At 43.0% G+C, this 13804-nt stretch overlaps 1 protein-coding gene across 3 annotated transcripts in view; it reads left to right on the top strand.

Annotated features, from left to right (window-relative positions):
• LOC122550504 (FERM, ARHGEF and pleckstrin domain-containing protein 1-like) overlaps positions 1-13804 on the top strand; it is a 311630-nt gene that overhangs the window by 180006 nt on the left and 117820 nt on the right. For 2 of the 3 annotated variants that reach the window (XM_043691326.1, XM_043691328.1), the window contains exons 3-5: positions 711-815; positions 2970-3012; positions 5401-5497. In XM_043691326.1, coding sequence (XP_043547261.1) covers positions 711-815; positions 2970-3012; positions 5401-5497 — 245 coding nt within the window. The remainder of the gene's footprint in view (positions 1-710; positions 816-2969; positions 3013-5400; positions 5498-13804) is intronic. The other variant, XM_043691327.1, reaches the window with a different exon arrangement.

Below are 13804 nucleotides of genomic sequence, written 5' to 3'. Positions count from 1 at the left end.
ATTGCAACATTTAAGAGGCATTTGGATGGGTATATGAATAGGAAGGGTTTGGAAGGATATGGGCCGGGTGCTGGCAGGTGGGACTAGATTGGGTTGGGATATCTGGTCGGCATGGACAGGTTGGACCGAAGGGTCTGTTTCCATGCTGTACATCTCTATGACTCTATGACACTACACTCTCGACTCTGATCTCCAGCAACTGCAGTCCTCACTTTCTCCTAGCTCAAAATGTTAACCCTGTTTCTCTCTCCACAGATGCTGCAACACCTGTTGAGTTTCTCCAAAATTTTGGTTTCACATTAAAGTAAAGTCTCATCTATCCCCTCAGAGGGATGTAAAAGCACCACAGTACCATCACAGAAGATCACGGGAGATCTCATTGGCATCCTGGTCAATATTTATCCTTCAGTATACACAGAATCTTTGAAATGCAGTCATTCTTGAAATGTAGGAACAATAACAGCATTCTGAGCATGGCAGTATTCCATGGGCAGCAATGTGACGATGACCAGGCAGACTGGTTTGCTGATGTTGTTTGAGGAATAAATATTGACTCGGAGACATTACCTTCACAATCGGTGACTAAAATGTTGCTTGATGACTAAATCGTTGTTTCTTCCCATTTGAACTGCAATGAGATATTATGGCAAAGAAAGATGCTTTTTAGTGTCTTGTATTGATTGTAATGATTTACTTGTTATTCTTGACAGCTGAAGGCTCCCGGGAAGTATCTGCTGGATTTGATTTGTCAAAACCTGAACCTAGTTGAGAGTGATTATTTCGCATTGGAGTTCCTGGATTATCGAAAGGTTATGGTATGTAACTTCAAGTATAACCACATCGTGCTGCCCTGCTGCTGCCTACATCCAAAATACAAAGAGGACCCCATTTCAAAGCACAACTCACATTAATTGTCCACGGTTTGTGAAGGTTTGTAGTTCAGGTTGAGATTTAGGGTGTAGGTTTGCTCGCTGAGCTGTAGGTTTGATATCCAGACATTTCATTACCTGGCTAGGTAACATCATCGGTGGCCACCTCCAAGTGAAGCTTCACTTGGAGGTCGCCACTGATGATGTTACCTAGCCAGGTAATGAATCATCTAGATATCTAGCCAGGTAATGAATCATCTAGATATCAAACCTACAGCTCAGCGGGCAAACCTACACCCTACACATTAATTGTGATTCTACGGAAAGCAGTCTGAATATACTAAACTGAAATATTGGTCAAGTCACTTTTAAAAACCTCTGGCTTAAAGACTTCCTGTCTGAGTATATTCATAGTGTGCAGGTGTACTGTCTTTTTCTCCCTATAAATGGTCATGACTCTAAATGATGGACGTTCCCCACAAACTGACATCTGTCAAGGAAACCAGATATTTTTCTTAGAGATATAAATATCATGGTAAAATGTGTAGGTAGCACTCTGGGACTACAGATGGTTTTCAGTGCACCAAGTACCGTTCACAATTTGAAACACAGAATGCTACCACTTTGCCTGAGGCAAGAGCGGGTTATTTGTACAAGGTACATCCATTATGGAATGGTGAGTCATTCATCCAGCATGCCCAGTGTCTGAGAAACTGGTCTATCTCTGGGATTGATCCAGGCATTCCTCGCTATCCCAGGGACCAGCTAATCTCCATGACAACATGGCTGCTGAGTTAAGAGCTTTCCATCACACCAAAAGTTCTATAGTTGTACACTATAGTGTTCTCTAGAACACTGGCCTTTGTTGCTCAGATCTTTGAGTACAGGAGTTGGGACGTTGTGTTGCAGTTGTACAAGACATTGGTGAAGCCCCTTCTGGACTACTGGCCAGTTCTGGTCTCCTGTTAAAGGAAGGATGTTATTAAGCTAGAGAGGGTTCAGAGGAGATTTACCAGGAAGTTGTCAGGTATGAAAGGTTTGAGTTATAAAGATAGGCTGGGACGTTTTTCACTGGAGCATATGAAGTTGAGGGGTGACCTTACAGCGGTTTATAAAATCACAACAGGGTTAATGATAAATGTCTTTTCCCTAGGATGGGGGATTTCAAGACTTGTGGGGGGGGGGGATATTTTTAAAGTAAGAGGAGAGAGATTTAAAACAGACACGTGGGCCACATTTTTTACACAGAAGTTGGTTCATGTGTGGAATGAACTTCCTGAGGAAGTGGTGGATGCTGGCACAGTTACAATGCTTAAAAGACACTTAGTTAAGGACATAAATAGGGACGTTTGGAGGGATATGGATCAGGAGCCGGTAGGCGGGACTAGTTTAGTTTGGGATTATATTCAGCATGGACTGGTTGGACCAAAGGGTGTGTTTCCGACTCTCTCACTCTATAACTGGATCACAGTCCCCAGAAAAGCTGAGGCTGGGAGTCTTTGAAAATTTGACAACTGAGATTGGTAGATTTTTTTGTCAGGCAAGGATGTTGAAAGTTCCATTCTCCCAACTCGTGTTCGGAATTAAGAAATATATTTATTTGAACGGTGGAAGAGGATGGAGTCTACTCCCACCTCCCTATGTTAATAAAATTGCTTCTCGTATGAAGTATTTCCTAATGAAGGGCTTATGCTTGTAACGTCGATTCTCCTGCTCCTCGGATACTGCTGTGCTTTTACAGAGCTACACTCTTGACTGCTAGTATTAAGAGCTTGACAAAAACATAACATTTGGCATAATTCAGTTTATGGGCACTTTAAGGAAAATGATTTATTGTCATTTTCATATGGCATATGATGCAATAACACAATTTCAAAACAACTGCAATGATTTTGACAGGCAAGTAATTCAATCTGATTCAATACAACACGTGAAAAGCAGACAAGAAAACTGATTTGAAATAATCACATTAGTGTAATCTCATTCATATAAATAGTTTTAAAGGTCAATTGAATCCATTGTGTATTGTTGAAATAGAAATGGTTGTATGAATGATTTGTTAAATATTTGCGGACAAATGGTAATATCTTATATTTTTAGGTGTGGCTTGACCTTTTGAAACCAATTGTGAAGCAAGTCAAAAGTGAGTATTGTTTATTTTGTATTTCTTGCTTTTCATCAAACTAGGCCGTCTTCTCTACAGATAGGTACAATGCCAGCGATTGGATTAAACATACCTTAAACATAAAGGGCTTTCTTTATCTTTTTAAGGAGTGGGAGGACGAAGGCAATTTGAAATGTGGCGGTTTATCTTTTGAGTCTTCAATCAATCGTCTCCTCACCCAGTAAACACGTTTCATGTCACCGCCTCACTAAATGTTTCTTTGAGACGGATCTGTCCTTTGTCAGGTGTCTAACTTTCTTCCGAGTTTGAACTTTCCCTCCAAAATCCTAGATGGCTAACCTCCCCAACATACAAGTAGTCTAACACATTACAAAACGAGGTCCTTCAGCCCATTGCGTCTGTGCCAGCTCTTTGAAAAAGATAGCCAATTTGTTCCTCTCCCTTATTCTTATGGCCCTGCAAACATTTCCTGCTTTTTAGTATCCAACTCTATTTAGAAATTTTAATTGCAGATTATAACAACTCACTTCGGGCCAAAAAAGACTTTCTCATCTCTCTGGTTTTCTATTTTCGTAAGTCTGCTCTTTCTGCCATTGGAAACAGTTTATCCCCATCTACTCCGTCAGATGCATTTATAAATTTAAATATGTGTTTTAAATCTGCTTCTTAGCTTTTCTTCTTTAAGAAGAAAAATCTCAGCTTTTCCAGTCTCTCCCTGTAACTGAAGATGTTCATCCCTGATATCATTCTGGTAATAATCTCCTCTGCGCCCTCTCAAAAGCCTGGAGGGAAAATTGCCAAGGATGTTCCCTCCCTGCTTAGAGGGAATAATAAAAACCATCCCTTAATTTGTGTATGTTGAAGAGTTATGTATTTTTATTCAAGTATATTTTTTAAAATAAATGCTTCATAGCGAAACCTCCTTCCTTCAGCTTCACAGAATTATTACAGCCTCGGAGAAGGCCATTTGGCCCATCTACTCTGTACCAGCTGTCTAAATGAGCAGTGCACCTCATGCTATTCGCCCAACTTCTCCGTTCCTGCACATTTTTCCTTTCCAGATAATAATCGCATGCCTTCTATCATTCCTCAGTTGCCTGCACATTCATGTGCAGATCTTCTCCCTCTTGCTTCTTTTGGCAAGTACCTGAAATCTGTGCCCTCTTGTTCCGGATCCTTCCACCTATGGGCACAGTTTATCCTGATCTACTCTGACTAGAACGCTCCTCGTTATTAATGTTTCTGTCAAGTCTCCTTTCGGCCTTTTCTTCTCCAAGAAAAACTATCATTCTACATAACCGAAGTTCCACATCCCTACATCCACTCTCATCAATCATTGCCGTTCCTTCTTGAATGCCTTCCCATCATTCCTAAAGCATTTTGGTAGTTTTCACAAATAAATGTCCATGACATTCGGTCACATTAGCAATTGATGCAAGCGGGAATTTTAAAATGATTGTTCTAGCGAGACCAAACTCAAGCCAATGCTGGAATTTGAACAATTAGTTCAAGAATCAGGTAGAGATTAAACTGGGGGATATATTTCCCACCATAATAGGCAATAATTGGATATATTATAAGTACAATATATGATACTTGTAAATGTATAACACTATATTAATAAAGTTAAAAATCACACAACACCATGCAACAGTCCAACAGGTTTAATTGGAAGCACTAGCTTTCGGAGCGACACTCCTTCATCAGGTGGTTGTGGAGGTGGGTGTCCTCACCCAGTCCAACACCGGCATCTCCAAATCATGACTATATTAATACATTGCTTTTCAGTTTCAACCATAGCTCAATGGGTAGCATTCACACCTCTGAGTTGTGAATTAGGGGTTCAAATCCCATTTCAGCACAGTGCTGAGGGAGTGTTGTCTTTTGATGAGACATTTAAAATGACGCACTTCCTTCACTGTTAATTTGATTTAAAAGACATTTATTTTAGAGTAGGGGATTTTTCCACAATGTCCTGGTCAATGTTTATCGCTTATCCAGCACCACAAATGAAAACGCAGCGTTCGATCATTACGGCATTGCTGTTTGAGGGAGCTTGTGTTTTTACTTTCCAAATTGGCTACTGCCTCTCGTGTATTATGGAAGTCAGGGGTGGGTTAGCACAATTGGTTTAGTGGGTAGTTTGCGATGCAAAGTGATACTGATATCCTGCACTGGCTGAGGTTACAATGAAGAACCTGCCTTCTCAATGCCTAGACCTTGCCTGAGGCATGGCGATCCTCCGCTTAAACCAACACCAATCATCTCCCTCTCGATTGAGAGAGGTTTGGTAAGACTTTGGCGACTTTACCTTTCCTTACAAAAGTATTTCATTGGCTGTAAAGCACATTGAGGCATTCAGAGGTTATGAAAGGTACCATAGAAATATAATCTGACCGTTTGCAGTTTTATATCCTCCTGTAGGGCCACGGCATGTTGTGATGAGATTCGTTGTGAAGTTCTTCCCTCCTGACCATGCTCAGCTGCAGGAAGAACTGACGAGGTAGGTTTATCTCAACCTCCTGTGACTGAATTCCTGGGGCTGTGACTCCAGTTGGGAATATGGTGGATACGGTTTAGACCCTAATCCTGGATGTGTGGAAGGTATGAGTCTGTGGGAATGCAGCCTGTTGGTGGGAACTTGCAAGGTTATTGAGGGTAACAAAACCAAGAATCCAAGATTGAGAGTTAAGAATATTATAATGTATGATTATTTTGAACTATTATGGGACATTTTAAAGCCTATTTACAGCACTGAGGGAGACCATCTGGCCCATCATCTCCATGCTGATCTCAACAAAGCTCTGACTGCACTAATCCCATTTTCCAGTTCTTGGCCCGTATCCCTGGAGATAATGTAAATGAATAGCTAAACACTGCACAAGTGATTCTGACTCAACTACTTTCTTTTGGGCAGCGATTTGCAGATTTTCACCACCCTCTCAGTGAAAAATATTCTCTGTGCTGCTCCCTTTACTCCCTCTGGCCCTGATTGTTGACCCCTATTCTCATGGATCCATCCACTTCCTATCTGCTATTTATGCTTTGATTGTGTACACCTCTGTCAGGCCCCCTCATCACCTTCACAGCTCCCAGGAAAACAATTCCCCAGCCTATCCCAACCTTTGTTCGAAACTCGGACCCTCCAGCCCAGATGGGGAACTAATAAATCTCCTCTGCACCCTCTGAAGTGCAATTATGTCCTTGCCATGATGTGTTGGCCAGAACTCCAGTTAAGTCTGTCCTCAACATTCAGAGAAAATTAATTTGTAAATGTTTCTGACACATTTAGTACTCAAAGTGGGGGGTGAGGTTAACATATATGTAAGCACACTTTCCGAAACTTGACTGGATGGATGTATATCTGAAATGTTTTCTTTTTCTGAAGTAGGCATGGTTTTGAATGGACTGTTCGGAGTGCATCAATTTAACAGTCCTGATCCTTAAATAAAAATCTACAAGGAAGGAAAACGTCTCGAGTAAGGGTAAAAATAATTCAAGGTTTTGAATACCCTACTTGTGTTCCTATGTTCGATGGACTCTGCTGAGAGTCCCAGTTCTTGGAGGGACTCTGTGTAGACAAGGGGTTAGGTAAAAACAAGGACTGCAGATGCTGGAAACCAGAGTCTAGATTGGAGTGGTGCTGGAAAAGCACAGCAGGTCAGGCAGCATCCGAGGAGCAGGAAAATCGACGTTTCGGGCAAAAGCCCTTCATCAGGAATAGAGAATCTCTATTCCTGATGAAGGGCTTTTACCTGAAACATCGATTTTTCTGCTCCTTGGATGCTGCCTGACCTGCTGTGCTTTTACAGCATCACTCTAATGTAGACGAGGGGTTATCAATCCATGAGGTGGTGCAATGTAGACCCCATTGATGAGCCCAGACCACGATAGTGCCCTGGGCTACTGTCAAACCCATCCCTGTCTGTCTGTCTGTCTGATCTCTTTGGGAAACAGACACCTGCTATCACCACAGGAATGGAAGTTCTTTTCCTGTCCCCTGGCTTATCCCATAGCACAGATAAATCAAGAATGTGCACGTGAAGATGTTTAGCCTCTTTTATCTCAAACCCGCCAGTGATATTTTTGCTTTCCTCGTAGATCATTTTCTAAGGTATCAGGACTGCTACCTTCAGGCAACATGAATGTTCTATTTGAAACCATGTCAGCACTGCAATTAAAAGAAAAATGCTTGAAATGTATTTCGGTTGCGTCAGATTTTGAAAAGTGTCATTGTAGACAAGTAAACGGCCCAGCAAATTCAGCAGAAATGTTTGCAAATTTGACTTTCTCTAAACGTTGAGTGCACAGCGAAATGCTTGGGGGGAAGAAAAGAAATCTGACGTCTCTAATGATACTGTTATGTTGGACACAACAGTGTTGTCCCAGGAGACTTAGAGGTGCAGCAGTATTTGCAGTGGAACCCACAGCAGAGCCTACCTTAATGCAAACCAAATGAGCATATGAAATGATTATCCATAATGCCTGTGCATGTACCAATGCAGCACGTGTAGTCATCCATGTGACCAGGCTGGGGAGTGTGGGGAACTGGGAGGCTCGGACTAGTGAGTCAGACTGTGAGCAAGGGGCTGCTGCCCTCCAGCCGTACTCTTTTGCTGTGCTTGGCCAACTGTTGCCTCCCAATCTGTTCCTTGCCCCCTCACTGCCATTGCAGAAGAAAAAACGATCCAACTCCAAATCCAAATGGCTAAACTGCGTGCCCCCCCCCCCCCCCCCCCCACACATCCACAGAGGGGGCTCAGTGATGCCAGCTGCCTCTGACACAGTGTACCTGCAAGTGCATGCTCATTGCTCCACCTTGTGGTGGTGTTCAGGAACATGGTTCATTTCAATATTACAGTACATTGTGATGATGCTGTTTCTGAGCTAATCATCCTCTACATAGAAACATAAAAAGTAGGAGCAGTAGTAAGCCATTTGGCCCTTCCCTAGCCTGCGCTGCCATTCAATTTGATCATTCTTATCGGAAAGATGTTGCGAAACATGAAAGGGTTCAGAAAAGATTTACAAGGATGTTGCCAGGGTTGGAGGATTTGAGCTATAGGGAGAGGTCGAATAGCCTAGGGCTGTTTTCCCTGGAGCGTTGGAGGCTGAGGGGTGATCTTATAGAGGTTTACAAAATTATGAGGTGCATGGATAGGATAAATAGACCAAGTCTTTTCCCTGGGGTCGGGGAGTCCAGAACTAGAGAGCATAGGTTTAGGGTGAGAGGGGAAAGATATAAAAGAGACCTAAGGGGCAAAACTTTTTCATGCAGAGGGTGGTACGTGTATGGAATGAGCTGCCAGAGGAAGTGGTGGAGGCTGGTACAATTGTAACATTTAAGAGGCATTTGGATGGGTATATGAATAGGAAGGGTTCGGAGGGATATTGGCCGGGTGCTGGCAGGTGGGACTAGATTGGGTTGGGATAACTGGTCGGCATGGACGGGTTGGACCGAAGGGTCTGTTTCCGTGCTGTACATCTCTATGACTCTATGGCTGATTGTCCAACACAGTGCCCTATTCCAGCTTTCTCTCCATACCTTTTGATGCCTTTACACCTCAAAACTATCTCATGCCTTTTCAAAAACATTCAATTTTTGGCCTCAACCACTTCCTGTGGTAGCAAATTCCACAGGCTTACCACTCGCTGGTGGATTATCCGTAGACTGTGGCCCCTGTTTCTCAACTCTCTGACAGGCCATTATAAATGCCGGAGGAAACACCACAGAAGCGCTTCACAGGAGGCTCCCAAGCACTGAGGATGTCACCTAGACAGGGGACGAAACGTTTGCAACAAAAACTTCCAGCTCGGCGAACAGAACCACAGCAACGAGCACCCGAGCTACAAATCTTCTCACAAACTTTGATCAACTCTCTGGTCATTAGGAACATCCTTCTTGTGTTTACCTTGTCCAGTCCTATTAAAATTTTACAGGTTTCTGTGAGAACCCCCTCATTTATCTAAACTCCAGTGAATATAGTCCTAACTGATGCAGGCTCTCTTTTAAGTCAGTCCTGCCAAACCAGGAATCAGTCTGGTATACCGTTGCTGCACTTCCTCCATAGCCACCACATCCCTCCTCAGAAAAGAAGGTGAAAACTATACACGGTACTCCAGCTGTGGTCTCACCAAGGCCCATGTACAACTGCAGCCAGACATCCCTGCTCCTGTCCTCCAATCCACTCACTATGAAGTGGTTTCCTCATCTGTCCTTCCTTATCTGTATGTAAGGAAAATCACCTATACCGTGTATTCAAAACGAATGGGTACCCAATGAACACAGTCTGCCGATTTCTCAACAACAAACCCAAACAAGCAGACAAAACATATCCAGAAACCATACCCACTCTCCCCTACATCAAAGACATCTCGGAAATGACTACTCAGACCCCTTGGCATCATTGTAGCCCACAAACCCATCAACATGCTAAAACTGCAGCTAATGAACTTGAAAGACCCTATACAGACAAGCAAAACTAATTTCATTTACAAAATACTGTGGAAGAGCCGTAACAAACACTACATTGGACGAATAAGCAGAAAACCAGCCACCAAGATACATGAACACCAACTAGCCACAAAACGACATGACCCTCTCTGCTGCCTGAACTGCTGTGCTCTTCCAGCACCACAAATCCAGAATCTGGTTTCCAGCATCTGCAGTCATTGTTTTTACCTCTCTCACTAGTATCCTAGTGAGATAAGGAAAGTCACCACTTCGACTGGGACAACACATCCATCTTAGGACAAACCAAACAGAGACATGCATGAGAATTCCTAGAAGCATGGCATTCCAACCGGAACTCTATCAACAAACACATCGAGTTAGACCCCATCTACCAGCCCCTCAGAAAAAGAACAGGAAATAACATCACCAACCTAAAGAAACCCAAACATATAAATAGAAAGCGTGAATAATATACATTGCTTCGCCTGAGGCCCACTGAAGATATTACCTAGTCGGGTGACGAAACGTCTGGAAATAAATCTCCCAGCTCAGCAAGCAAACCTACATCCTGTATAGCCTCCCATTTATCCACATTACACTGCATCTGCCACGCATTTGCCCACTCATTCAACTTGTTTTAAAGTGCACTGAAGCATCTCTGCCCCATCCTCACAGCACGCCTGCCCACCCAACTTTGTCATCTGCAGCCTTGGAGATACGGGTACACAGTCCTTTATCCAAAATCCTTGGGGCCGGTTGTTTTTCAGAATTCGGAATTTTTCGGATTTTGCAATAAATGACATTTTCACAGTGAAATTTTAAACAGCAGACGCATGTGTGAATAGTATGAGCGCTGAGACACAATTGATGCCTGCCAGTGTTGGGCCATGCCACCATGTCATATCTGAGTGGGTGTGGAGTTGGGTCACTTCCACACTCCACAAAAAGAATTTTGGATTTTGGAGCTTTTCGTATTTCGGAATTTCAGATAAAGGATTATGTACCTGTATTACATTTACAATATTATATTTCCTTCCGATTCATAAGTCTAAATCCCATTGTGACAGCTCAGGAAATATTAAATTCTGTTAATTAATTAATCTGGAATAAAATACTAGTCCCATTAACTCATTAATACTTTTTTTAAAAACCCATCTGACAAGTTGTCCTTAGCACAGTATTATTACTGGGCAGAAGGACACCATTTGGCCCATCATGCCTGCACTAGCTCAGTTATCCAGTGCCAATCTCCTGCATTTCCCCGTATCCTTCCACACCATTACTATCTGAAAAACACATGCAGTGGTTGCTTCATTGACTCAATTGAATCTGCTGTCAGTACATTCCATACCCTAAGTACTCACTGTGTGAAAAACAATGTCATCACAACACTGTTGCTTTGTTTGCACATCACTTCAGAAGGCAGGTTTCACTGGCCCTCAGCAATACGGTTGATAATTAACTGAAATGGCTCAGCAAAGTATCCACCCACCATGTTGACTGCAGTGCTTCCAGAAGATAGCTCTCCTCCTCAAGAGCGATAAATACCGGCCTCACCAGCACTGCATGCGTCCCACAAACGCAACTCGCCCATCGACCACACCGTTTCTCAATAGAAGCAGGTTGTTTCTCCATAGTACAAATAATGTGAATTAAATCAATCCCAGTCATTTGCAACAGGGTAAGCTCCAGGCGTGATTGGCAGGGGAATTGCCCAGTCATTTCCATTCTGACTGGGAATAGTGGCAGCTCTATATACAGCTGTTATTCCAAGGATCTAAAAGCTGCTGGACATGTTTTTCTCACCTTGGTTGCCCTGATGGGGCCTGTACTATTCCTCACTGGATTTGTGTTGCTAGGGCTAGATTTCTTGGGGCCATCTGCTGGTGAGGCTAAGGACTGAAGAAGATAATTCTGAGCTTTGCCTGCACGAGTGAGGCAAGAGCTGTGCTTTTGCAAGTTTTGTCAGATTTGGAGCTTGAACCAGAGATTCTCTTTGACATAATGATGATACTATCAGATGGGTATTGTGGGTAATAATGTACGTTTGGTGGCACGGACTAGGGATTTACTTACGCTTCTATAAATATGAACAGTCTGAAATGCTGGTGGTTGAATGAAGAAAAACATATTTGTGAAGTAAATTTCTGTAAATAACTTGTGGCAGAAGTGTGTAAAGATTGGCTCAGCTCTATCCTTTTCAGTCAGTCCACACCATAAAGAAGCCTCCTGCTATTTTACCCTGCTTTCATCATTTTGCTTTGGTCCAGCTTTAAATCCACTTTGTTGGACCTTTTCTTAAAGGGAGAAAAGCCCCTATTTCAACAGAATCAGTCTTGTAAGAGTATCCTTGAAATATCTCTGAATAACATATTGATATTTCAGAGCAGCTTAAAGAATCATTTGCTGTGAAATATTATTACACAGACATGGCAGGAACACATCACTGAAGAGCTAATAACAGCTGTTCTACAGTTGATAGAAATTAGTTATTTGGCAGATGAATGCACTTTTGGTTCTTTTCAGCTGTTGACCATGTCTTCCAAGTTTAGCACCAATTTCCAACTTTGGTTGGATGTATTCATCATGTGACTGCCTCTGTCCATTTGTCCCAGTCCCCACACTCTTGTCTGACATGTTCATCCTCAATTCGTTCCCCTTCCTACATCAGTCAGAAAGCAAAAAATTTCTTAATTGCCAACTGGATCATTCATGACCAACAATCAAACAGCATTTGGAATTGGATTTTACAGGCCCCTCATGGCAGGTTTAGAAGAGGAGTGATTATCAAATGCAGTTTGTGTCTCTCTCATTTTGCAAGGGAGGCCAGGGAGCAGCTTGCCTGCCCTTGGGTCTGTTCAGATTCGTAAATCGGCAGAAAGAAGCCCACCTGAGGCATCTCCCTTCCCAAGATCGTGCCTACCCCAGCCAACGTGTATCCCCAGTCTGGACTTTTGATTTGATTTAGATTAGATTAGATTCCTTACAGTGTGGAAACAGGCCTTTCAGCCCAACAAGTCCACACCGACCCGCTGAAGCGCAACCCACCCAGACCCCTACATTTACCCCTTCACTTAACACTACGGGCAATTTAGCATGGCCAGTTCACCTGACCTGCACATCCTTGGACTGTGGAAGGAAACCGGAGCACCCGGAGGAAACCCACGCAGACACGGGGAGAACGTGCAAACTGCACACAGTCAGTCGCCTGAGTCAGGAATTGAACCCGGGTCTCTGGCGCTGTAAGGCAGCAGTGCTAACCACTGTGCCACCGTGCCAGCGAGGTCAGCATTTATTATTGTCCCATGTATCTAGGTTTGTTTTGTTTTGCGAGCAGTACAGGCAGATCATACCTGTATGATGCATTAGGGTAATAGAACAGAGAGAAGGCACACAAGAGCGAGGTCAGCATTAAAATTTGAGAAGGCCATTCAGAAATCTAATAACAGCTGTTGTTGAATCTATTCATATGTGAAAATAAGCTTTTGTATCTCCTGTCCAGTGTAAGAGATTGACAGAGATTATGCTTGGGTTGGCAAGGGGTCCTAGTTTACATTGGCTTGCATGATGGACTAGGCTGTGTTCACAACTCTCTGCAGTTTCTTATAATCCTGGGCTTCAGTCTGACTTGCATAGACAGTATCTCTTTAGGAACTTGCCTGCACACCCAGCAATAATCTTATTGCTGAGGCAATGAAGGTTTACATACACGCGCATCTGATGACTCTTACACAATTGAGGCTTTGGGTTCATACTGGTCTCTGTGGGCCTGGGGCTTGTAAACCCTCTGGTGAACCACAGCAGAGTTTTGCTTTGAGCTGAATTGAAGTGAGGTTTTCCGCCATTAAATCTGTTCTGGCAGAAATCCTCTATCACTGCCAATTGAAGAGTTCATGTGCTAACCACCTTCAAAACATGGACTGCAGTGGTTCAAAATCTTCTCAAGGACAGTTGTTCATAGAGTCATAGAGCTGTAGAGCATGGAAAAAGAGCCTTCAGTCCAACTCGTCCATACTAACCAGATATCCTAAATTAATCTAGTCCCATTCCTTGCATTTGGCCCATATCCTTCTAATCCCTTCCTATTCATAGGCATCCCATCCAGATGCCTTTTAAATGTTGTAATTGTACCAGCCTCCACCTGGTAACAGCTATTCACTGCCATAACTCAGGGAAGAGTTTTTTAAAAAAATAATCCAGCATGTCATTAACCAATTAAAATAAAACCCCCAAAGGGCAGGTCTCCGAGCATCTGTAGAGGGACAAACCGAGTTAAAGTTTCAGACCTGTGACTTTCCATGGTTTTCATTTCATATGAATGAAGAATCATCTTCTCTGAGATTTGATAAAGGTGTT

This window comes from Chiloscyllium plagiosum, chromosome 6 (genome assembly GCF_004010195.1).
Source record: "Chiloscyllium plagiosum isolate BGI_BamShark_2017 chromosome 6, ASM401019v2, whole genome shotgun sequence".
Taxonomy (NCBI): Eukaryota; Metazoa; Chordata; class Chondrichthyes; order Orectolobiformes; family Hemiscylliidae; genus Chiloscyllium; species Chiloscyllium plagiosum.
The sequence above is the reverse complement of the archived record's forward strand: the minus strand, read 5'-3'. Positions and strand labels throughout refer to the sequence as shown.